At 41.8% G+C, this 25,995-nt stretch overlaps 1 protein-coding gene across 1 annotated transcript; it reads right to left on the bottom strand.

Moving 5' to 3' along the window:
• Nucleotides 1-23,708, bottom strand: IFT57 (intraflagellar transport 57). The gene is made up of 11 exons (XM_083737046.1): nt 23,450-23,708; nt 17,475-17,637; nt 15,507-15,625; nt 11,937-12,027; nt 10,807-10,875; nt 9,768-9,887; nt 6,906-6,977; nt 3,892-4,023; nt 3,530-3,592; nt 1,130-1,196; nt 1-379 (listed from the first exon to the last, which is right to left on the bottom strand). The coding sequence occupies exons 1-11, from the start codon at nt 23,626-23,628 to the stop codon at nt 198-200; spliced, it is 1,257 nt and encodes a 418-aa protein (XP_083593172.1). The 5' UTR covers nt 23,629-23,708; the 3' UTR covers nt 1-197.
• Between the last annotated feature and the right edge of the window lie 2,287 nt (nt 23,709-25,995).

Genomic DNA, 25,995 nt, shown 5'->3' with positions numbered 1-25,995 from the left:
TTAATTTTTTAATAATACTTTTTATTTTTTTACAAAAAGTGTTGTGTAATAAATCTTAAGACACAAAATGCAATATGACTGCATTTATACAGACAGAATTAACAGATATGTAACATTCTATGCAACATGAGATACATAATGTAATATAAATGTACAAAATCAGATCTGCGTAGAATAAAAAAGAAAATCAAATAAATTTAATAGGTACCAACAATGGAAGAATCTGGAATTATAGTAGCATGCATATCTCTAGTCATATTTGATTTTTCTTTCAGCTTTGACTGGAGTAACGTGTGTTCCACCACGCCAATTCGTATGTCCATCTGAATAGTTTCTTGCTTCAGTTTGGTTAAAGCTTGTTTAATTTTTACTAAGGGAGCTGTTAAAAAAGAAAATGCAAAACAGTAGAGTTTCCTGTTCGCTTTCCACACAAAGAAAGGTATTGTTTTTTCTTCCTAATTTGCTCTCTTTGTTAATCGGAAGAGAGACTTAAAATGAACAAAAGAATGACAATACTCTGGAGGCATGACTTTATGGATTCATAATTTCACATGGAAGCTATATTAAAATAAGGTTATCAAATTTTTGACATTTTGGATCTCAAAATGTGCATTAAAGGGTACATACATTTTTTAAACATAGTTATAGTGACAGTTTTACATTTTGCACTGGGGAAGGAATATATCTTCTACAGATTTATTTTTCTGTATATGCTAGTACAGATTCAATCAGTTTCTCAAGAGTACCAGATGCAGCAGCCTTACAAATCCTGAGGCTAAAGCTATACACAATAAGTTTTTTCCTCAAGAATGTGATGCAAGCCCAGGTAAGGGTTTAGGCTTATGCGGATTTTAAAATGGAATTAAGCCACAACTGACAAGTCCTATATGCTTTATCTTTTTCCTAGCTGTGAGCATACCTCTCCCCATATGAATGATAGAAAATGCTCAATTAATCACTCCCTGTCTTCACAAAGGCCCCAGCACAGGGTTTCAAGGCCCAATAGGGCAGGAAATCTTTTGCAAACCTGCCATTCTGGTTTTGTTGCTCTGCATTAAGAGTTTTTGCTTACTAAGCTGCTCAGAAGGTGGGAGCTTTGTCTGAGGAAGGACCTGAAAGGCGAGCTTACCTCCATCAGTCATACTGCTTCCCTTTTCTTCCATTTCCTGCTTTATCTTCTCTAATTCTTCGGTAATCTTAAGAGAAACGTAAGCAATGAATCATTTGCAAAATCTAGAACACTCTGAAACCAAAGATATCACCACTGGTTTTACAAGGAACAACCTGAATTTAAGTGCTCACAGACATAAAAAGGTGAGAGATGGGAGGGTTCATTGTTCTGTGTGTGGAGTAAGGGTTAAGACAGGCATAGGCATAGACTACAATTCCCATCATCCCTGACCACTGGTCCTGTTAGCTGGGGATGATGGGAATTGTAGTTCCAAAACATCTGGAGGGCCAGAGTTTGCCTATGCCTGGGTTAAGATGTAATTGTGACAGAGGGCCTTTTATTCTTCTCTTCTTATGTATCCATTTCTCTACTTTCTTCCTGTTTTTCCCACTAGATTATTTTGGCTTTTATTGTATTTTATGTTGAAAACGTTTAATAAAAATCGATAATATTTTTTTAAAAGGTTTCCCGCAATGCCACAACCCTAATTTTTTAGTCTCATGGCTTTTGTAAAAGGAAGGTACCCATGCAGATTTTAATACTATGAGCCTTAGAATAATTTAAATACAAGCCCCAAAGTACAGTGACCAAAGAGAGGATTCCTATAGCGTCATTGCACATGGATAGCTCAGCTGGCTAGAGTGTGGTGCTGATAATGCCAAGGTTTCAGGTTCAATCCCTGTATGAGGAAGCTGCATATTCATAGCATGCAGGGGGGTGGTGGACTAGATGATCCTCAGGGTCCCTGCCAACTCCACAATTCAATGATTAATTGATTAATCTCTCTAGGCTACTAGTTGCTGATTGTTAAGTGCATGTCTGAAATGAAGAATGGCTAAACTCAATGTAGCCTCAGGATTAGTATCATTTTGCCATATTAATTATATATCAAGGTTTGCATAACTGAGGTGGATCTATCCAGGATTCTGTAAAAGTGAACTAAACTTGGTGGAAGTTGCCCTCCCAGCCCTGCGAGAAGTGGAGAAGGGAATGGGAGAGCACAATGTTTCTCCTGGGCTTGTCTGGGCCTGCCCTTGTATTGGAACACAGCCAAAGAGAGAAGGTTATTTGGCTCTCACAAGGCCATTTTGCTTCATCTTAAGACACAAACGCTAATAAATATTTGTCTGAACTGTGAAAAGTAAGGGTCATTTTCCATCCTCACATTTTGTGAAATAAACCTCAAGCACCCAGTCTCAATGTGTGCCCTAAGCTAAATGAACTAACAAATTATTATCAGCCCAAGGAGATCACTTTCAAAGATACTGTTGCCAGTGATGTGTGTTTACTCAATACAGTGGTACCTCGGGTTACAAACACCTCAGGTTACAAACACTTCGGGTTACAGACTCCGCTAACCTGGATGTAGTACCTCGGGTTAAGAACTTTGCCTCAGGATGAGAACAGAAATTGTGGCACGGCAGCAGCAGGAGGCCCCATTAGCTAAAGTGGTACCTCAGGTTAAGAACGGTTTCAGGTTAAGAACGAACCTCCAGAACGAATTAAGTTTGTAATCAGAGATACCACTGTACTATCCCAGCTGGATTTGTTTCACATACAGCCAAAATTTTCATTTACTCATTCCATAATGGTTAAAGGCAAGAGCAGAAAAGAAAATATAAATGTTCACGAAATCATGACAGTAGTGCAACCAAACCACTATTTTGTAGTTTAACTGGAGGTCTTGAATTGGATTCTGTTACTTTAATTACCTGCTCTTACAGGAGCCCTGGTTAAATTAAGGCTTCATACCTATCATTTCTTTATTGTGCCAGGTCTGGCATGCAGCCAAGATGAATATGCATGCTTATTCACTTTTCCATCCAGTATCATCAAGAATGCAAAATGGATTAAGGGAACAAATTCCATTAACTGTGATTTGGTGCAGATGAAAACACTCATCTGTGGCCCATCTTGTCATACAAAGTTATGCACTCCTGTCATTTAATATTAGTCATCTCATAAAAATAAAGATTAAAGCTTAGTGCTTATAAAAAAGTAATTTGAAAAGGAACGGTAACTCATTCAGCCTGAAAAACTTTACAGAAGTCAGCAAAGTAAACCACTTAACTAAGGAGTTAAGTGATATTACCTCAAATGAGAGAAATGCCTGATGAACTAGACTGATTAAGTCTTTGCTCTCAGTTTGTTTACGATTTCAAAAATACAACTTCTAAAATACCGAGTCTGTGTCCCTACTTGGGAGTAAGCCTTAGAACTAATTGCATCACAAACGTACTAACACATTAGATGAAGACTGAAATGTTTGTCTTGTCATTATTTTAAGATTTTCAGATTCTGGAGAGAAAACACACACAAAACATCTGGACTGTAAAATACCACCGAGAAAAGTTCTACCTCAGAAAGAACTCTAGCCCGCTCTGTTACTCCTCCACTTCCTTGTTGGTATTTCTCTTTGGCCTGTGAATAAAAGAAACAACCTTTTTTACCTTGAGAGGAAAATGAAGAACCCCTGAGATATGTCCTATTCCACACAAGCAACTTAAATGAAAGACTTGTATGATCTGATCTATAATTAAAAGGCCATGAGAGCAACCTAGAGAATTCTTTATGTTTACATCATTAATAGCACATGAGTAAAAGTCACAGCTTGAGCTTTAACAGTAGAAACCTAGAGTTAATGGTGGAAGAGGCAACACTACAGCCTCTTAACATCAATCCAAGACTACAGAAAAACAAAGAGACAGTCAGCTTGTTACCTCACTCAGAAGTGCCTGTGCAGAACGATACTCCTGAACCAAATGCTCCAGCTGGTTGTTGATATACTTTTCTCGACTGCTCACTTTTTCCAGAGTTCTGCTTATTTCATTGTGAAGTTTGTCGAGGTAACCCTGTCAGAGTTTGAAACGGGTCAGTTCTCACTGAAGGCTAGCAAGGATCTAAAGATCTACTCAAGAGCTTGGGCATGCCCAGTAGGACTTCAGACTCTCTTTTCCATTGACCATCAGGTTCTGATCCTATATGCAAGCAATCTTTTGGAAGTCCTCTCACTTTCAAAACTAGCTTGCATAGTTCTTTGGACCATGCCAATGTATAACTGAAGGAACATAGAGAGTTGGCAGGGAAAATATTTCAATTGCTCCTCCAAAACTAGATCCAAAGTTCTTAAGCAACAGCACTTCTGTTACAATTCAAGCTTGCATGTACCCCAAACTTCTACTGTATAAGAGGAGTGGCAGCTAACAGAGAAAGTCTAGCACAGGAGGAAACCAAATGCCTAGCAGCAGTTCATTTTACTAACTAGTGAATCAGAGGCACTTGAGACCGCACATACACACAAAGGGGAAGTTCTCCAATGAGAATTCCCTGTGTGGTCACAAACTCATAACCACCTCCATTGTCAATCAATCAATTTCCTTTATTCGACCGATAGTCAGAAATAAAACACAGAAATAAAACACAATACAGAATTATGAACTAAAACATCATGAACTAAAACATCATAGGGGTACATGAATAAGGTAGGGCCACAGCACTAAACCTCTCACAGATAACCCACATCAAGGCATTCAATTGTACGTTTCCGACGCTTGAGTGCCAGGAAAAGGAATTTAGCCACTGACAAAGTTGTTTTCCTAGAAGACTTATTTAGCAGATATGCTGTCTGCTTTCCTCTTTGTCGGGGACTAAGCTGGGGTAAGTATGGGGTTATAAGATACTGTCTTAAATCGTTGTAGAAGGGACAGCTCATTAAAATGTGCTCTGTGGATTCTACCTCACCCAACGCACAATGGCATAATCTCTGGTCATATGGGACTCCTCCATATCTTCCCTTCAGAACCGCCGAGTCAAGAACATTCAGCCTAGCCGCGGTAAATAGTCTGCGGTATTCCATGTAGTGGATATCCGCCAGGTAGCGAGCTGGAGCAGCTCGGTACATCTGCTCCCCCAGAAACAGCCCAGGTTTCACACGGGCTATGCCCTCCTGTCTCGCAATATCCCTTAATCTTTGGGCGATCACCGCCTTTGCGTGGCTATACGTCATGGACTCTATATAAAGGGAGGACAACCCGCACTTCTGCACTTCCTCCACTATCTCCCCTTCCCATGGAGATTTAAAGTTATCCCTCAGAATCAAGGGGGCCAAACCCACCGGTCTGAAGCAAAGCTTAAGCCAAAGCCATAACTTCGCTTTCAGGGCCACATACCTAAAGGCTTGGCAACCGGTTTCCAATCTCATGATCGCACCTGCCACGGAGGGGGGGATCTTGAGTATGGCCCTGAGGAATTGGGTTTGGATAGATTCCAATTTTTCAAAGTCCCTACGTGAGCCCAAGGCAATGCCCACCAGTAGAAGAGGGAGGACTTTCATTTTAAAGAGTCGCAAGGCAACTTTGACAGTTTGTGCCTGTTTCTTAGAGTACAGGGTCCTAATCACCAAGGCTGCTTTCGATGCGTTCGAGGCTATGTATTCTCTGTGCGCCAAGAAGGACCTATTTGATCTAACAACCTGACCCGGGTATTTGAAGCAGCTGACCTGCTCTAAAGGAATACCATTAATTGACCATAAATTAGGTTTCAGTCGAGCGGCAAAGACCATTATTTTGGTCTTGGCATAATTTAGTTGGAGCTCATGTTGGGTCACATATTCATGAAGAGCTCGAAGCATCCTCCTTAATCCGATGGGGGACGTAGCTAATAGGGCGGCATCGTCCGCATACAGCAGGACATTCAAGGCTCGTCCTGCCAGTTTTGGTGGATGGAAATCAGTATTTGCCATATGCACCACTAGCGAATTAATATAGAAATTAAACAGGGCAGGGGCAAGCAAACAGCCTTGTCTTACCCCCCTAGTGGTGGCAACCGGATTGGAGACTAGCCCCTTGCTATCTAGCCTAATCCTCAGGAAGGTATTTGTATGCAAATTAATAATCAGCAGGAGAAGGCGGCGGTCGATAGATGTCGCTGCCAATTTTGCCCATAGCTGGTTCCTGGGAATTAGATCAAAAGCCTGCTTAAAGTCTATAAAGGCGACGTGGAGGGCTTTTAGGCCATTGTCAGCATACTTGGTGGCCAAGTGATTTAGGATCAAGATTTGGTCTGTTGTTGATCTTCCAGGGCGGAAACCCGCCTGTTCCTCTGCGATGATGTTGTTGCTTTCCATCCAGGTCATTAATTTGTTAAGTAGAAATCTTGAATAGATCTTCCCGATAACATTTAGCAGGCTAATTGGTCTAAAATTGGCCGGGTCTGTGCGTGGCCCTTTTTTGTGGATTAACACAATCAGTGCAGAGTTCCAGCTTGGAGGAAATTGTGCTGTTTTGTTTATATAAGTAAAAAGAGCTGCTAAGGGTGGACAACACCAATCCTTATTGGCTTTAATAACATCTATGGAGATAAGATCGTCTCCGGGTGCCTTGCCCGCCTCAAATTGGCCTATAAGTGTTTCCACTTCAGAGCAGGTAACAGGATCCCACTCAGGCAAGGGGGCCAATTCTATCCTTTCTCCGCTGGCAGCGTGAGCTGCATATAAATCGGAGAAGAAGCTTTCCCAGGTGTCAGCTGAAATTTGGGGTTCTATCCTTGACCACGGTCTACCCAGGTATTGAGAAATTTGGTGCCAAAAGGAGGAGGGATTTCTATTTTCTGCAGCTTTTAGAAGGTTGTTCCAATCATTTCTTTCTGCCGCAAGCTTCTTTTCCTTTAATAGTGCTTTATACCTTCACATACACCTCCATTGTATGTGAATTACTTATACGTATCAGAGACTCACCCTGGTATCCTTTAAAGCATATTCAATCCCATCTTGGTGCTGGTGCATTTGATCTACATGGATTCGCCAGTCCTGCAAGTTAAATAAAAAGGCTTTATACAAGTGATATGCAAGCTTGTAATTTACTTCAGACCTGTCAAATCATGGCTTAGCAAGTTTGTGGCATACTTGTCTGCAGATTGTTGTTTGTGACGATTCTTGTTCCAGAAATAATTCTAGCCGAGTTCTCTGAACACTGACATTGATTCCAGCTCCACTCCTTCTGATACAAGAGGTTGAGATTGCATTTACTATGCAATCAAAACCTTCATTACAGCCTTCACTACAGAATAGTTCAAGTTTAGCACTGGCAGAATTTTAATCACTTTAAAACAAAATACTATTGTATGTTGTACCAGCACCAAGAGATCTCTGAAGGGAAAAGGACTGGCCAAGAGTAACACACAGCAGGCAGCATAAGAGAAGCTCTCCCAGACATAGGAGATGGATGCATATGGACAATCGTCAGATCAAAATAACCAGATAGAACTATGCTGTGTTGGAGATATCCGAATGTACTAGCTAGAGAAGTGAGAGAAGAAGAATAAAGGGGTTGCACAGCTTCTCTAAGAAGCCTCAATGTGTATTACAACACTTTAGTCTTACAACAAGTCATCACATTAAGATAGAGACAGACTGCTAGTGCCCTCCATAGATCAGTGGAAATATGAACCTAGATTTCTTATCTCCAAGCTCAACACTCTAGTCATTGTGCCACAATAGATGAACTTGTGTGAAACACAAAAAACAAGAAGCTTACACCTCTCTTAAACAGCAGATGAGGCGTATAAGTCTGTGTCAAAGCTGAATACTCATTGACTGTAAAGAAAATTTCTCTATACCTAGGTAGAAGGCTAGCTAAACCTAGAGATTTTTTGTATTTAGCAGCATTCAATCATGCTCACACACCCCTGTACACCATCCTGCACTCCTAAGTGGGACAGGTCAAACACAGGTTGACCACCTCATGTCCTGTTTATGAAAACAAGGTCTCTCAGGAGGAAGCGGAGACTGAGGGAAATAACTCAAGGTAAAAAGGAGTCATTTCAGGCTTAAGAGGAGGAATCCTTATAGCAACAGGGAAGCTACCAGATTTTAGCAGATGTACTTCGGAGAGAATGTGGAAGAAAGAAGAGCAAGACAAGAACTGTATTTGTTGAAAGAGTGAGGTGAAATTAGAGAATAATCCCTTTAAAATCTGAAATTTTTACTCTGCTGCTGTCATAGTTTTGTATAGACTGTGAGAAGATGTAAACTGATTTCAGCACTTTTAATTTGGTTATTTTATCTCTATTTTTTCTATCTACATTAATTGCAGCAACCATGAAAACTGTAGAGGTGCATGCTAAGAAGTAAGCTTGTATTTTTATATGTTTGAGAAACAGCATCAATCGCCTGGCATCATATAGGATATGAGAGGAGTATCTAAAGACAATCCCAAGGTTTTGATGCCTTCCAGACAGGATGTGGGGGGAAAGATGGAGGAAAACAATTTGGATAAGAAGAGCTCCATCTTCAGAAAGTTCAGTTTGGAAAAACCCATCAAGGAATCATGAGTAAATGTTAGCAATACATTTAAACGTAGCTAGATAGAAGTGAAAAGTTACATGTAGGTGGATAAATGACGGTAATTATACTCATGTATATGGATGAATACAGCCAGAGTGTTCGTGTTGAAGAAGGAGAGTAGAACCCTGACAGATTCCAATGAAGTCTTACAAGTGTGAACAGAAGAATTCAGTCACATGTGTGTGTGTATAATACACAAACTGCAGAGCGATCAATACTACTAAAGACAGCTGAATCCAAAAAGAATACAGATGAAAAAGAGGCCCTAAGATTTGGCAGTAATAAAATCAACAGGAATCCCTGATGGCTTACACTTTGCTTCAAGCAAAACAGATGCTATAAGCAGAGAACTAGATGGAGACTGGAGGGCTACACTGGGAGAAAGCTGATATAGCAAAATGGGGGCAGTAGAGCTCACCACAAAATGCAGAAGTCAAAGATGGTTTGATGCCAACTGTCCAACAGTGGGACTAATTTGAAGACAGTATCATTAAAAGCTGCTCTCCTCAGGAGAGGCTTAACCAACATAGATCTGAACATCCAAAGCATGGGTAGTCAACATTGTGCTCACCAGATGTGGACAACTCCCTTCGTCTCTGATTAGTGGCTATGCTGGCTGAGATTAATGTGGTTTGTGGTCCACAACACCTGGAGGGCACTACATTAGCTACCCCAATCTAATGTTTAGGTAGTTGAGGGAATCCATTTAATGCCCTCCTAAAAACTATTTGTTTATACATCTGCACCACTTTCAACAGGATCATTACATCTAAAAACTGTACAAACATGTTTATGCTGGGTTTCAAGTACTTTGCTTGTAGACACTAATCTATTTTAAGTGCTCAGATGTCAAGTAGCTTTAAAATAGCACTTCACATCGAACTGTGAAATTTTGCAGAAGAAAAGGCAACTAGGATCTCTAAATCAGATTTGGAAATGACTGTTTATAGTCATTTATAATGTGCTGATTACAGTCTTGGCCTTTAAAAACACACAAGGGAAGGTCATTCCAGGAATTTGGGTTACTGCATTAGCAGCAGCACTATAGATATTTATCTATCTATTGCATTTATATCCCACCTTTTCCTCCAACGAGTTCTCTCCACCCTTATTTAACCCCCACAACAACATGAAGCAAGTTAGGCTGAGAGGCAAGGTCACCCAGTGCGCTTCAAGGCTGAGAGGGGATTTAGCACTAGTCTTCCAAGTCCTAGTCTGACACTCCAACCACTACAAAACACTGTCGTTACTCACCTTATTATCAGTTCTGATTGTGACTTTCAACTGTGGTAGTACCCGTTCCACTTCAAGGTTCCACTCAGCTGCATCTACTGTGGATTCTAAAATCTCTTCTTGCTTTGATTCAATCATATCCTATCAATAAGTTTACATTATGCACATCAGCAAATGATGAAACTGCAAAATGCAGTAATACCAGAGAGAACACAAATTTCAAAACCTGCAGTGCCAGCACAAACATTGAAGATGATGCATACCAACATTTAAATAACTACTAATTCACATTATCATTATATTAATTATTATTATTATTATTATTATTATTATTATTATTATTATTATTCCACCCATCTGACTGGGTTGCCCTGACCACTCTGGGTGGCTCTCAACAAAATATTTCAAACACAATAAAACCTCAAACATTTAAAACCTCCCTGTACAGATGTCTCCTTTGCCACTGCTTGTAAAAGCCATCAAATAATTAACATGAGAAAACTCCTGAAATTAACTTTTGTATTACTTAAGCACAAATTATAATGCTAGTTTGATAAGTTAGCATGTGTATACTTGATTTGTAAGAAAGTAAACATAAGAGTAATACTACAATGATGTCTTTAAAGACTCTATGTGATGTGCATTCTATTATTATAGTCAAATTAAACATTGACTGAAATTGTTAACACAGTCAAGATGCAATTCATAACTACTACTGAGAAGTTGTAGAATTTATGGTACATAGAATTAATGGTATATTGTAGAATTTATGGTATATGGTAGATGGACTAAGCTGTCATGTGTGCTTCCAACAATGCATTACCGGTAAGTGAAACTCAAATTGCATGCTGAGGCTTTCCACATCTACTAACTCTTGTGCTACACACACACACACACACACACACACACACACGCAAATGGCTTGAAGAGTGTGGACATCCTTCAAAGGATTGTGAAAAGCTGTACACAGCGATGCAGCAGCAATGGGCACCATGAATAAGCAGAAGTGTCTTTCACTTGCACAACAGCACAATGTGAATTGAAGAGCAAGAACACTTACTGATTTGTAAGTTTGTGCCTTCAAAACGTTCAGATCAATGTAGTTTTCTTCATTATCTGTCTCTTCTTCCTTAAGAACATAAAAAATATTGTTCAGCAAGAAATGCAGAATTGTGTTTTAAAAACAGTTTCTGAACTGCATCACAACCGTTGCCAAAGGAAAAATGAAAAATGGTATTATGTACTGACCCAGGGATAGCTCAATCAGTACAGCATGAGACTAAATCACAGGGTTGTGGGGTCAAGCCCCACGCTGGGCAAAAAGATTCTTGCATTGCAGTGCACTAAATGACACTTGTGGTCTCTTCCAACTCAACAATTCTGTGATTCTACTACCCATGGAGCTTTTTAGGAGAACCACTCTTTTGGCACTAGCTACCACAACTGCATTGCCCCCCTTGCGTTAAAACATCGCTGGTGGTTGGCTCACACAATAAATTTTGCTCCATGTATGAGCAATTCTGGACACCCACCGTACATGTATTTACATGAACAAGGCAACATGGCAAGGAAACTGAGCAATCATGGAGGCAGCAGGCAGAAATTCCTATGATTATGACAGCTGGAAAATTGCTGCCACATTAACACGAACTGTTGCAAGCTGTATCAGTCCTTTTCATTCTATATACTAGCTTTTGGTTCATGCAAGCACGTGCCACAGAATGGTGTGGACTGCTAATATACAGTACAAAACATATAGCGCATTGAACCCTTTGATTTGCAGCAATTTAAACTAGAATTTTCACAATTGTTTAGGCAACAATTCTAGCCTACTCTGCTAGGTTCTAAAGGTTTCCACCCCCCTCTGGGGCAACATGAAAAAAGGGGATCATCCAGAATGAACACTACTACCACACTCTGCCGCCATATGTAGACAAGCCTAACTGGCTTTCTAAGTGACAAATCTACTAAGCATATGTTATATCAAGAAAATATTCAGACTAGACTGCTGCTTTCTCAGACTGACTATTTACACTTCTTAATTCAAGACAGTACTACAGAGCTAACCATACTCATAAGCCTTTCATGTGGAACACAAAATTATTCCTTTATCTCATTTCCACTTCGTAAGAAAAGTGTCTTCACATTTAACAATAAAATTAATGTCAACAAAAAATTACCTATACCTACCGCAAATACTTCTTCCACTTTATTAAGGGTCAGTTCAGCATCATCTTCTGTTATTGCTTCTTCTTCTAGCTCCTCTGTTGGATATGTTGCTCTAAAACAATGAATGCAAGCCTCTGAGAATGTTACGACAGATATAGACAGACAGACAGACAGACAGCTAATGTAAAAATGCAGCTGTTTTGAAAGCAATACTAGGCAGTGATATGGGATAGAAAAATCTTCTGCTGCTATATTTTTCTGTGGAAAGTTTCTAAAAATACATTGTTTCATAAAAGGAATTTGAAAAATATGATATCCATCAAATAGGGCAATTTAAAAGTTGTAATTAAGTTTTTCAGATGTTTATGCCTAGGAAGCATCTATGCAAATACAATAAACATAAATGTATGGCTCTTTTGAGTGTACTAAAATTAGTATGTTAATAGCTCCAGTGCTTTAATTTCTTTTACTTAGAAATCTAAATAATATAAGAAAAGTGTATGCTATTGAATGGTCATGCCTTAAATTTTTTACAAGCATGGGGGGGGGGGGATTACCAAGCAAAGCATTGAGTTGGTTTGAATATAATGTTTAAACTAAATTGGTTTCTTCTCTTAATCAAATACCTCAGTTCAAATACATGGGGCTATTGGAAAGCTCCAAGATATTTATGCAGAATGTAAAATTAAAGTAATATGCTATAGTTTTATATTAATTATAAGTCAAACACGCCAGCCAAGCAACGCTAACTCCCAATCCGCATTGCCAGAGGGGTGTGTGTGTGTGTAGGTTTGCCCTTAGCTATCTCTGCTGGGCTCAAATGTGTGTGTGTGTGTGTGTGTGTGTGTGTGTGCACATGCTCCCCCAGTGCACAGGGTTCCCTGCATTCATTAAAAGCACGGGCTGCTGACAGGCTACTACTGGTGTAAGGGCCTGAAACAGGCTGTGAGGGGGTAGAGCAGGGCCAGCCATGGATCTGCTGGATCCTAAGCTACTCCAGCCCTGTCTGCTGCGTCAGCCTGGACCCGGTGAAGCAAAATCTGGGTATAATACTCCCCGCTTTGCACTCTGGCTGGTGGGAGCAATAGGGCTTTGGATGCAGCTGTGGGTCTGCCACTCCTCATAGCCCACTGTTCTCTGGTTAGGAGTTAGGATTGCTCCCTAAATCATATTCTGATTTAGAGCATTGGGAGGCCCATTATTTTTTTTTTTAAACATGCCTGCCTACTGCTGGCCTGCTTTGGGCCATGGTGTTGAACCAGGACCTTTCAAAGGCTGAGTCCTCCAACCACTGCAGTTCTGAGGAAGAGACTGATTTATTCCCATGTAGGTCTGTTGACACCAGAGCCTTCCTTAGCCCTGAGAAGAGACCTTTGCCACCAGATTTGGATGGCAAGACTGTAGATTCCCATGGGATCAAGAGAGTCTTGGAAGATCACCACAGCTGGAAATTCTGTTACCCCAAAGGAAGAATCGGCTGCAGCAAAAGGCACCAATCTTTTAACTAGCCGGTAGGCAGCACTCGTGGGGGTGGAGCCTCCAGTCAATGACTACCTAGCCCTGCTGTAAAACCCAGCCAGTTGCTTCAGGGTATCAGTGAAACAGCTTGGAGGTTTTGGTTTCACTGGCAAGAGCGCTATCCATGATATTGAACCCACACTTTGGATTAACTCCAAGGTGGCTTTGGAACAGGAGACTACTGACCTTCCCTTGCTTAGGCCATCACCTTAGTGGTGGGTTTCCATTTTAGAATAACAGTGATTAACTTTTTGTGCTTCTGAACGCTCACAGGGAAAAGGGAAACAAAAGCAGCTAGTTTGAAATCCGCATATAAATATTTCTATGCAATGCTCAACATTGCTCTTTTGCTATGAGTCACTGTTATTTTGAGAGGTGACAGAGACACCTGTTGTTGGGGGGGGGAGAGAAATCCAGCCCATGTCATGTTAATTTTCATCAAATTCAAGTAAAGGTAAAGGTAAAGGTACCCCTGACCATTAGGTCCAGTCGTGGACGACTCTGGGGTTGCAGCGCTCATCTCGCTCTATAGGCCGAGGGAGCCGGCGTTTGTCCGCAGACAGCTTCCGGGTCATGTGGCCAGCATGACTAAACCGCTTCTGGCAAACCACAGCAGCGCACGGAAACACCGTTTACCTTCCTGCCTATTTATCTACTTGCACTTGACATGCTTTCGAACTGCTAGGTAGGCAGGAGCTAGGTCCAAACAATGGGAGCTCACTCCGTCGCGGGGATTCGAACCGCCGACCTTTGGATCGGCAAGCCCTAGGCTCTGTGGTTTAGACCACAGCGCCACCCACGTCCCTAAATTCAAGTACAATCCATTAAAAGCAACATTTGTGGGATATCTGTTAGCCAAAACCATCAACCAATCTACACGGTGGATCATGGGAATATCTGCTTCTTGGTTTTGGGGTTTATTTAAGTTTGCAATATTTGCAGTTGCCAATAAAATATTGAAAATTTAAACCAATTTGTTCATGTTTGGTATATTTGACTTCTTCTGCATGCACCTTTAAATGATACTTTGTTTTCCCCCCTCTTTTTTAATGTGTACACCACTTTCACTGTCTCTGCATGGCCTGGTATACATTGCCTGGTATGTATTGCTGCAGCTTGCCTTTAACTATTATAGTATTGTAGCTATTTTGTATTTTAATGGCACTTGTACTGCAATCTTTTTGTAAATGGTTTTTTATACTGTAGTTTAAATGCTTTGTACATCATTTTTACTACCCTGGTATGAAAGAGGCAAAGAAACATATTAAATAAGATCTGGGGTGTGTGTGTGTGTGTTTGTGTGTGTGTGTGTATCTGTAACTGAATGAGGCTGACAAATGTTATCATTTCCCCAGAGAAGGAAGGGAGAAGACATCGAGAAACAGTGTGACCTGCCCAGTAAGCTTGGCACTGAGCAGAGATTTGAAATCAGAACCTACAACTCATGTTCTTAAGCACTGCCTTACACCAGCACTTGTGATGCTATGAGCACTAGTTGTTTGTTTGCAGAGCTGTGGCTACAGTGTGTGTGGGTCTTGGGCATGGACATGCCAGATTCAAGTCTCTGCTCAATATTTCCACATGAAGGTATTGAAGCAAGCAAGTCTAGCTCAGCCCTAACCTATTCCACTGGGTTATTGAGACAATAAAATGAGACAACCCAATATGCTCCACTTAAAGTTCCTTGAAGGAAGGGTGGGCTAAAAATTTGAGAGATAAGACAGTCGTGGAAATAGGTGTTCTTGCTAGGGAGAGCACTACAGTTTACCAGCATCAAAAATACTATGATTCACATGGTAGGAAAACAAAACATATATGTAATAGAGCCTCCATCATGAGAAGGACATCTGGGTCTCACACAACAACTGAGTAAAAAGTGCAGACTGACTGTGAAAACATACAAGAACAAAAACTAAAGTGGTGTGGAAACATAGGCATGTATCTCAAAAGACAGCATTAGAAGATGATAGTTGGAAATGACCTGCTTGCATTGCTCTGGCTCTCTCATTTTATACAATTAATGCCTGAATTCCCGGAAAAGAAGAAATGTAAGAGATTATCTTGTTAGGATACCTTTTCCATGCAAAGGATGTGTATTTTAAGGCTTCTTCAGCTAAACAATCAAGAACATAGCATGCCTGCTCTCCATAACCTGCCTTTAACTTTGAAGGAGGAAAATCCACAGATCTGCCCTAAAACAAAGATAGATATCATTACCAGAAATGCAAAATCATTACATCTACTAACTACATTTCTTCATTCACAAAGGAATTGTTTGAGTGTGTGTGTGGACACAGCACCAAGAAGCAAAAGTTTATGTGAGTGAGTCATCACATATGGAGTCAGTTCATACATTCAGCTGGAAATATCAGGTGATGAGAAATCAATTGTTGTACATATATGTGTGAACCAGACCTCTGATTGCTGCAATCATGATCCATACTGGCTTACATCTGAGTTTTCTATTTGGATGTACAGTCTAAATGTGAGCATGACAGCCAAAACATATAATAGTTTCTCATTGGCTTTTAAGAGACCTTTCCTGGCAATAATCCATAGCTACACTACTTGGATTGGTGCTTATTCAGTTTCATCTTTGATTCCTGGAATTACTAAAATAGCAATTTATTCAGAAACTAGGTGAACATTTTTCTCTCAGTACTAGTCAATTTACATACCACATCAAACGGTAGTTACATCAACTTAACTATGACTGGTAGGATGTCCAAGCTGAGAAATTATGGTTCTGAATTGGTTGGCAAACCAAAATTAGAAATAATAGTTTGCAGTGGGTTTCCCAACTACGGGTAGTGCTAACTATGATTTGGTGTGATGTCCGAATTGACACATCATAGTTATGGCCATCACTGTGCCTCCAGAAGCTTGCTGCACGATAAAAGAAAATTAAAACATAGTTCTAAAGTATGTTTGTCTGCTGTACATTTGGAATTGCAACGCATGATCTCAGTTTCAAGCTATGGTTAATTCCAACCACATTTTGATATATTGTTTACATGTAGCCAGAGGATCACTTAACACATGAAAAAGCGTCTGCTCGGGCTTTGTTTCGAAGAACTGAAAACAGCATGAGAATAAAAAATTATATTCAGAACCAACTCCCCCACTCACTTATTAGAAGCAACACTGAAATGAACTGGTGTTAATCACTCCCATACAAAGCAACTGCTGTTGCATCCACCCACCTGCTCCAGCAGAGAGACAGAATCACTCTTGTTCAGGAGGAGGCGGATGACAAGGCCCTGTCACTTTTTCCACCCTGCAACTCTATGATATGACAAATTGCACCTGCTGAGGTTCCCTCTTCCACACAACTATTCAAGGAACAGGAACTAGTCCTATCTTCCAACTAGTTGTCCTAACAGTAATAGTGTGGTTTGGGTCTATTTTCTAAGAAAACTTCTCATTTAGTCAAACTCTGTATCAGAACAAGCACACACATTAGTGGAAAAGCTTTCAAGAAACGAAGTAAGAGAAGAGAAGCGCAATTCTTAGTCACCTTCCTTTTAAAAATATAAATTCAACTGCAGTATACAAGCATCTCTGCCATGTTTTCATTTCCACTTGATCCTTAAAAACAATTCCATTTTTCTCTCCTCCTCTTTTTATTTCCAAAATCTTCAGTAATCCAAAATGCAGCCGACCCAATAGAAACTCAGCATGATTACTTCCAAGTAAGTGAAAAGATGGGAAATGGAGTGTCAATCACAGAGCACATACAGTATGACACTTGGGTTGTACTGATGAACTTGGGTGTTTGACAATCCAGTATGACACTTGGGTTGTACTGATGAACTTGGGTGTTTGACAATCATGATTTAAAATCAGCCCAACCACACATGATAAGAGTGACAAAACATATCCCTGATCCTAGACCATGGTCTGCAAAACCATTGCAGCTGTTTAAAAATCAATATAGTTCTACTTAAGGATCAGTTAGAAAGAAGTAGCATATAAGTCACCTACAAAGTGATTATGATAGACCAAAAAATTTCAGATACACACAAAATATGATCCACTTACAAATGACCGCAGTTCTGATAGTATGCTAGATATTGTTGCATTTGGGTCATCGTATTCCTGTGGCTGCTCAAAAGGATGCCCTGCTTTATTAATTAGCCAGGCAGCAAGGGTGCAGAACATGTAGAATTGTTCACCTGGGTTAATGGGCAATGCAAAGTAGTGCCTGTTTTAAAAGGGAAAAAACAAAAAACAAAGATTAGCCTCCCTATCTTGAAAAATCTTGTCCTTCTAGCTAACAGAACGTATCTGTATTACTATAACCCTCAATGCCCCCAAATTGCTTTTCTCAAGGATGACATTAGGGCTGGTATTTCACTGACAAGCAATTTCCCCGAAAGATGTGCTATTTTCTTTGCAGTACATTCAAAATGTTATGCCATAACGAGCCATGACTTCCATTGTGTGTGTACACCCTGCAGATAATTAATTTGAGTCAAAAGCTGTAAATGCAATTCTCAAGAGTATTAAAGCTGCACTTGAGAGTTCAAAAGGGATTTGATTATCAGGTAGTTTATAAAACTTTTTGCAGCTTGACCTTCTATGGAAGTACACAGCAGTTCAGACAAACGCACAATACTTCATATCGTCAATAAAACAGAAATTTACTTTAGAAATATTGTTACAAATAAGAAATGTTCAAATTGGGGCATGAGGGGCACATTTGTTGGCATCCGTCTGTCTTGAGAGACAGAGAATGTGCCCCTGGTGGTAAAGGCAAGCCACTGTGTTAAAAGCACCAAAGTGACCTTCCTGGACAGTACTGTGTATGGAGGTCCTGGGCTGCCCCAATGACAAGACTTCCCTCTCAGCCTTGCCGATGTGGTCCAAAAGAAAGTAGAGTTATACATCTGGCACCAACTTGATGGCAGGAGTTGCCAGAAGGAGGCGTACAAGGTGCCATTCAACCATCTTAGGGACTCCACTCAGATCTGTGTAGGGTCTATTCCTCAGCCTTTTCTTCTCCCGAAGATATCCCACAAGGCAGCAGAGGTTTAGGATGAGAATTTTCCTTCTCCTAGATGGGCTACACTCCCAGGCTGATGAGCCCCATCTGTCCAACATTTCCCTCTGCAGCACATGCAGAGACTGCCTTCTTGACCACTGGACCCACTATTGATCTTGTCCGCTCGATCCACCAGAGGCCTGTGTTTGCATGCAGAGAAAGGTCCTAACTCACTGAGGGTTTGAGACCCTTCGGGTTCCCCCACCTGGTTTAGTTGGCCAGTCAAAAGCATTCTCAGGGTGTGGCCACTGTCGCATGTTGACAGATTCTAAGAGCCACAAGTGAGAGCTGAGTGCAGGGTGGGGACCAAAGGTGGACAAGCTATTCCCAAAGCAGCATTTTCTACCCTTCCCCTAAGACCCCATACAGGTATCATTTCCTAAACTATAGTGTCCACAATTTACAAAGCAAAAAGAGATTAAATTTGGCCAACAAACCGTGCTATCTTAAAATGAAGTTCTATCTGCTAAGTTCAAACAGCAGCTTTGGAAGTATTTTGAAAAACCTGTTATTTTAGCTCACTTATGGATGCCAAGGTGATGGACAGTTGATTAATTTAGTACTAGTGACTATTTAAGGTATTCATTTAATGTTAACAGAGTATTTATATTTGTTTTAAAAATCTACTGTTACCAAGTCTAGGCCTTCAACATGGAGGATCCTAGAAACTTAAACAAGCAGAATGAAAAAAAGAACAACATATTAAAACTCTTTAACAAAAATGAGGAAACAAAAGATATCACACACAGGGAACATTAATATTAACAGAAAGCCCTGCTAATGGAATGTTTGGAGACAGCATACCAGAGGCTACGGATCTATAGATCCAAAGCTCTCAGGTCCCCTGAGGTCCAATAATCAAACTCCTTAGCTGTGCCACCTTGGAACTAGCACAGCAAACAATTAAACCACCAAGTGACCTTCCACCATCTGCCCTGGCCTGCATGGTTTTGAATAAGATAGTGCAGCTACTGCTTTTATTAAATAAAATGTAGTCAATACAGTGGTACCTCGGGTTAAGAACTTAATTCGTTTTGGAGGTCCATTCTTAACCTGAAACTGTTCTTAACCTGAGGTACCACTCTAGCTAATGGGGCCTCCCACTGCTGCTGCGCAGCCGCCGCGAGATTTCTGTTCTCATCCTGAAGCAAATTTCTTAACCCGAGGTACTATTTCTGGGTTAGCAGAGTCTGTAACCTGAAGCATCTGTAAACCAAGGTACCACTGTATCATATAATATAGTGGTACCTCGGTTCTCAAACGTCATCTGTTCAGGAAGCCTGTTTGGCTTCTGAAACGTTTGAAAACCAAGGCATGGCTTCCCATCAATTGCAAGAGCTTCTTGCACTCAGCGGAAGCCGCATCGTACGTTTGGGTTCCGAAAAACGTTCAAAAAGAGAAGCATTTGCTTCCGGGTTTCGGCGTCTGAGAACCGAAACGTATGACAATGGAGGTGTTTGGGAACCGAGGTACCACTGTATAAGCAAGTGACACCTTTGAACATGCCAGTGTTTTTCTTTTGGGGCAAGTATAAAGAGTTCTATCAACTATAATAACAATATGTACTTCTGCAGTGACATTCTTCCCAAGAAACAGAAACAATGACTTGTCTCTTTAGGCAATACTTTAAACTCCAAACTCCCAAATCCTGCCAGTATCTTGAGAACAGGATACTGTATAGCAATCAGTAGTATTAGGGGGCTGTATTACTTGAATCTGATTTATTCACGTGCAACAATATTGATTCAATTCTCATATTCTGAGTGTCTTAAATCTGCAATAAAAATGGATTATAATTTATTTCAAAGAACATCCAATTCGGAAAAAGAAAGTGTTTAATAACTTCACCATTTCATTAAAAGCATTTCCAAATGAATGCAAGTTTTCTATTTAAACTGAAGTAATGAAACTGTGCGACATATCTCAGAACTGTTAATTGGTAGATCTGCCATTTTTGCCCGCAACAAACCAAGTCTGCAAATCAGCTACACCAATATGCTAGTGAATAATATTCTTTTGAAAATCTGCTATTTTTTGGCACAATCCAAACCCTGGTTTCTGCCTGGTGGGGCTTAATGGACCAGCAGGGCCATCCATCCCTGCTGTGCAAGCTGGCTGGGGCAGAAAGGTAAGGGAGGGCAGGCACATATCTGTGCCAGCCTGGAGTTGGTGCAGCAATTAATCCCAGATGGGGGCTGATGCCATTACACAGACAGCAGTGAGACTGCCTTGAGATCCAAGGAATCTGGCTCAGCCCCATGCCACCCCAACACCCTATGGGGGGGGGAACTTTCCAGTCACCCACCCAGTAGACAGGCAGAAAGAGGAGCTCTGAGCCAGCTGAGTGACACTGGCATGACTCTGCAGGCAGATGCTTGCAGGGCTGAGCAGAGGGACACCTCTCCACAATTCAAACCCCTCCTATTCTGGGGGCCTGGACTGCCCCTTGCGTGTATGTGTGCATGATGTGGTGCAACATCAATGCTGATGCGAAATCATATTTTCTTCTGTGAGCCAGAATTTTTTTATTTCACAGAAGAGAATAGTTGATTTGATCTGGGTGTTATAACCTGGACTGAAGGGAGTGCATAAAGTGCAGTTTACTAGTTCAGACACCACAGGAAACTGTAGTCTTAAGAATCAAAGACAGCTTTGACAGAAGTGGACATGGGAGGGGAGGTGGGAAGGGGCAAAAGGAGGACTACACAGCTCATTTCAAAACAAACAACTATGGTTTGTTTATCAAGTGAAGGATAATGATGTCTGGAACAAGCCAGCATCTTATTTTGCATTTTCATCAACTATGCTTTGAAAAGCCAACATGTAAAATGTAGTTGGAAGAATATAGCTCAGCAAGGTGAGAACAAAGGTTTTACCTTCCACAACTCAGAAAACATTTTAATTATAGCTGAGTAGTCCTAGAAGTTGTAAGTTTGATATGGATTACACTGATGAACAAAAAAGGACTAAAATGTGCGCAACAATAATCAACTGATGCAACGAGGTGCTTTGAAGAGCTGTTCAAGATAAAGCATCGTCTTCTTCTTAACCTAAAACCTCATTCAGATAACAATTAGTTTCCGGCAGTGCAATTCCTTGTGTGTCTACACAGAAGTTCTGAGTTCAATGGGATACTCCTAGGTAAGTATGTATAAGTCAAGTGTACTACATATATCCTCAGGTATAAGGCCTAGGAACATTTAAAAAGAAATCATGAACACAGAAACTGCAAAAATTCTACTCTGCACAGCATTTGAGCAACATACACAAGTTCTCTGAACACAGCTTTCATCCAAACTGCAAAAGGATTGACACTAACAGTCAAGCTGGCAAAAAGCCTAATTGGCCACGCTTAAATTAAATTATTCCATGTTTACAGCCACTCTGCTAGAGTTACAAGAACAATAGGAACAAATCAGGCTGATTAATGAATGAATACTATTTTGTATTTTCTTTTATCTGTAGATGAAAAGAGTGCCACAATTTGAGGATGAAAATAAAACCCCTAAAACATGGCTTTGGTACTTCAAATATGTAACAGACTCTAGTCAGAGCTAGAGCTTAAATTCCTGCAAAACTTTCACCAGTCACAGCACAAACAATTCTGAGCAACAGTTACCCTTAAGGAGTGATCAGTAAGCCACAGTCTGATAAAGTTCACCTTTTATAACTTAAGACAATTAATTTAAGATCCATTAACAGTGTCTCCCACTAGGACCTACTATCTTTGGTGCACTTTGGAGCACTAGAATTTAAGGTGTATTACAGAGCAGAACAAAGAACAGGTCCAACGTTGTCTAAGGATCAGTCTTAGGGCTACAGATGAGGAAAGCGGAACAAAACAAATGGAAGCAGGGTACACCAAAGGTATAAGACTGCAATGAACAAGCAAGTTCTCTCCTCATAAATATGACCAATTCTGCTGACTCTCACAGAGAATCTGTGCCTGATGCACATCCAATGTACAACCTCAACACCACTCCCAAACACTAGGCAAATTTAGGTCACTGACATTACAGGATTGAGCACTGTAAATGGAACACCTCAATGTCTAAAAACCACTTATTCACCTAATAAAAAAATGACATTGTTTATTTATCAGTCTGAGAGGAAAGATTTTTCCTCACCAAGCAAAATCTCAAAAGTTCATCTAGAAAAGTCCCATCTTAATACTGGTTGGATCACAACCCCCTGCTGCACTAGATGGCACACTTTTATGAACAGATTCCTCCAAAGAAAAAGTTCTTCGCCTTCTAAAATTTAGAAGGGCACTAATGTCTCAAAACGCATACGTATAGGGGGGGGGGGTATATAAATTCAATAAATAATAATAACAATAAGACATCCAACATGTTAAAAACAAAAATCACCAACTCTTGCAGCATAACCATGTTCCATCAGAAGGAAGATCCACCAAGTTTAACAACATTTTAAGAAAACGTGCAGCCCTCACAGTCCTAACTCATCCAAAATGTAAGTTTTTAATCACTTAGCTTCTCAGGGGCTGCAGAAGAAAACGCGTGCCCTGGAAAACGGACGAAGCATGCAGACATGCAGCACAAAGCCTATGCACGTTTTATCTAGTTCTCTTCTGCTCCGGCGGAGTTGCTCACCCCGAAGTGAGCGAGGGCACAGAGACAAAGCACCCGGCGGCCCCGCTCTCCAAACAACATTACCCGTCCTGCACAAACTTCAGCGTGCGCCGCGGTCACCAACCGACTCACCTGCAGGGGGGAATCGCAAACCACCAGAGTTCCCAAGAGACAAACTCAACTGCCAGCCACCAAGAGGAGACCAACCAGGGGCAGGGCTGACCCAGCAGGGCGCGCGCACGTGGGAACCATCCCTTGCCGCGGACACGTGTACGCCTCGCGGGCAGGGCTGAGACTTTCGCTCTTCGGCCGGGAGCTTCCTCACCACCCCTTCCGCGCCGGCGCCCAGGCTGCTGGACGGGAGTTAGGCCCGCTTTTACCTGGAGGGCGGCCTCATGTTGTGGCTCCGCAGCGCCGCCTCCTCCTCGTAGTTGAGCAGCTTCAGCTTCTCCAGAAGGTCCTCCATCATGACGAACATGTGGTAAACCGCGCCGGGGCCCCGCTCCACGGCCCCCGCCGCTGCCGCGGCGTCGCCTTCCTCAGCGGCCGCCATGACCATCCCTCAGCCAGCCCGGAGTTGCCCAGCACAACAACACGCAAGCGGTGAGGCCGGCGGCGGCGTAGCCGGGGAAACAAACCCCGCCCATCCGAACACTCGCCCGCCAATCGCTTCTCCCCTGGTGCTTCGGACCCAATCGTTTCGTCGCCGCCTCATTGCGCGTGCGTAAAGCGGCAGGGCGCTCCCCTCCCTCAGTCGCCTCGCGCGCACGTCTCCCTCCGCTTCGCCTCCTTACCTCCCTTTCACGTCTCGGCTGAGGTTCCATCGTTGCCAGGATTCGCGAAAGGGGCGTGTCCCCGGAGGCGGATACGTGCGTTGAGTCCGCTTCGCCGACTCCCTGCAGAAGGAGAGGGAGGCTGCGATGTCCGCGGCCAAAGGGCAGCGCCGAGGCGGAGGCAGGCAGAGGCGCCGTGGCATTAAAGGGGCCGAAGGCAGGAGCCGTTTCTTTTCAGTCACGGCTGAAGGGAACTGGTTAAGCCCTTTGCGCGTTTATAACGGCTGGAGACGTGTATACGCATCGCCTTAAAAAGAGGGAACGCATCAAGCACACGCGAACCCCGCAAAAATTAAAAAAGCGGGTGCACAGATTTGATGTGCGGGGTAGAAATAAAATTATTATTATTATTATTATTACTTATTATTTGCACGAGCTGCATTTTATTCCCATATGCAGATTTAGAAGTCATGACTGTAATTTAAATAGATGTATTATAGTTCATGGTAATAGGTCTGCTGTCCAGGCAGGCACTGTTAGTGTGCAGCTTTCAAATGCCCCTGCTCTCCTCCCTTCTTATTATGCTTCTCTTTCCGCATTTCCTCTCTGCCTATGGAATGTTGCAACTGAAATGCCCTGTAGTTTTGAAGGAAGACTGACAGTTGAAATAAAAAGTTCAAGGTAGCTATTTTCTTATAATGCCTTTATGGGCACACTTAAACCATAGGAATATAATTTTACATGTTTTAGACTGCACTTAGACTGCACAGTGAGCTAGCCTGTAAGTTCCATCGAACAAAGTGGGACTCCTTTCTGAGTAAACTTGCATAACATTGCCCTATTAAAAATAGTCCCGATTTGCGGACAAAAATGGAGATACATCAAAATCAAGGCTTAAGCCCATGCTTTTTAGTGAATATCAACAGTGAGTAGGCTAATACAATTAAATTGGCATTGGACTGAATACCACTCCAACACTACCAGCATTGTTGTAAAAGGTAAAGGTACCCCTGCCCGTACAGGCCAATCTTGCCAGACTCTAGGGTTGTGCGCTCATCTCACTCTATAGGCCGGGAGCCAGCGCTGTCCATAGACACTTCCGGGTCACGTGGCGAGCGTGACAAGCTGCATCTGGCGAGCCAGCGCAGCACACGGAACGCCGTTTACCTTCCTGCTGGTAAGCGGTCCCTATTTATCTACTTGCACCCGGAGGTGCTTTCGAACTGCTAGGTTGGCAGGCGCTGGGACCGAATGACGGGAGCGCACCCGCCTCGGGGATTCGAACCACCGACCATGCGATCGGCAAGTCCTAGGCGCTGAGGTTTTACCCACAGCGCCACCCGCGTCCCTCAAGCATTGTTGTAGTAGATGTCAATTAAAAAAGCTAGTTGTACATTTTTCTCATCATTAGTGTCAGCACTCAGAGAATTTTAGGAACTCTTCAGCCCAATTGAATGCCATTCTCAATTCTAAACATAAATTTCCATCTGGGACTTGGATGCACATTCTTTCTGCAGTTGACTTGTCAGAACATGACAGTGCTGGTTGGCATGGTGTCAAATGACTTGGTTCAGTTTCTTCATTGCTGGAAAATGATGGACCACATCCTCTGCCAAATTTCTTCCTGGCCAAGTCAGTGACATTTGTTGGCCATCTGCATATGATAGCTAAACTGGCAGATAGCAAACTTCTGACTGCCTTCAAGAATAGTGTTCTTTTGTCAAGTCTCCATGAGCAAAGGATGCTTATCTAAGATCATATTATGAATACTGCTGAATACAAGCTGTTCATAGGTTTTGTTTTATATAGGAACATATATATAGGAACTTATACTAAGTCAGACCATTGTTCCATCTTGTTCTGACTGGCAGTGGCTCTCCAGGGTTTCAGACAGACATGTCTCCCAGCCCTGCCTGGAAATATTGGAGATTGAACTCACGACCTGCATACACAGCAGATGCTCTACCACTGAGCTATGTACCCTTGTTAAGGATACAACTTTTCTCAAGAAAACTAATGGCTTGGGATGGCTGGTAGATGTTTCACTAATGGGAGCTAATTGTTGTAAGATGGCTTAATGAGAATGATGGCATTACAGAGAAAACTGTAATGAATCCCCCAGCAGCCATTCAAACGGGGCTGAGATCTTTATC

Source organism: Podarcis gaigeae, assembly GCF_964106915.1.
Source record: "Podarcis gaigeae genome assembly, chromosome: 4".
Classification (NCBI taxonomy): Eukaryota; Metazoa; Chordata; class Lepidosauria; order Squamata; family Lacertidae; genus Podarcis; species Podarcis gaigeae.
The sequence above is the reverse complement of the archived record's forward strand: the minus strand, read 5'-3'. Positions and strand labels throughout refer to the sequence as shown.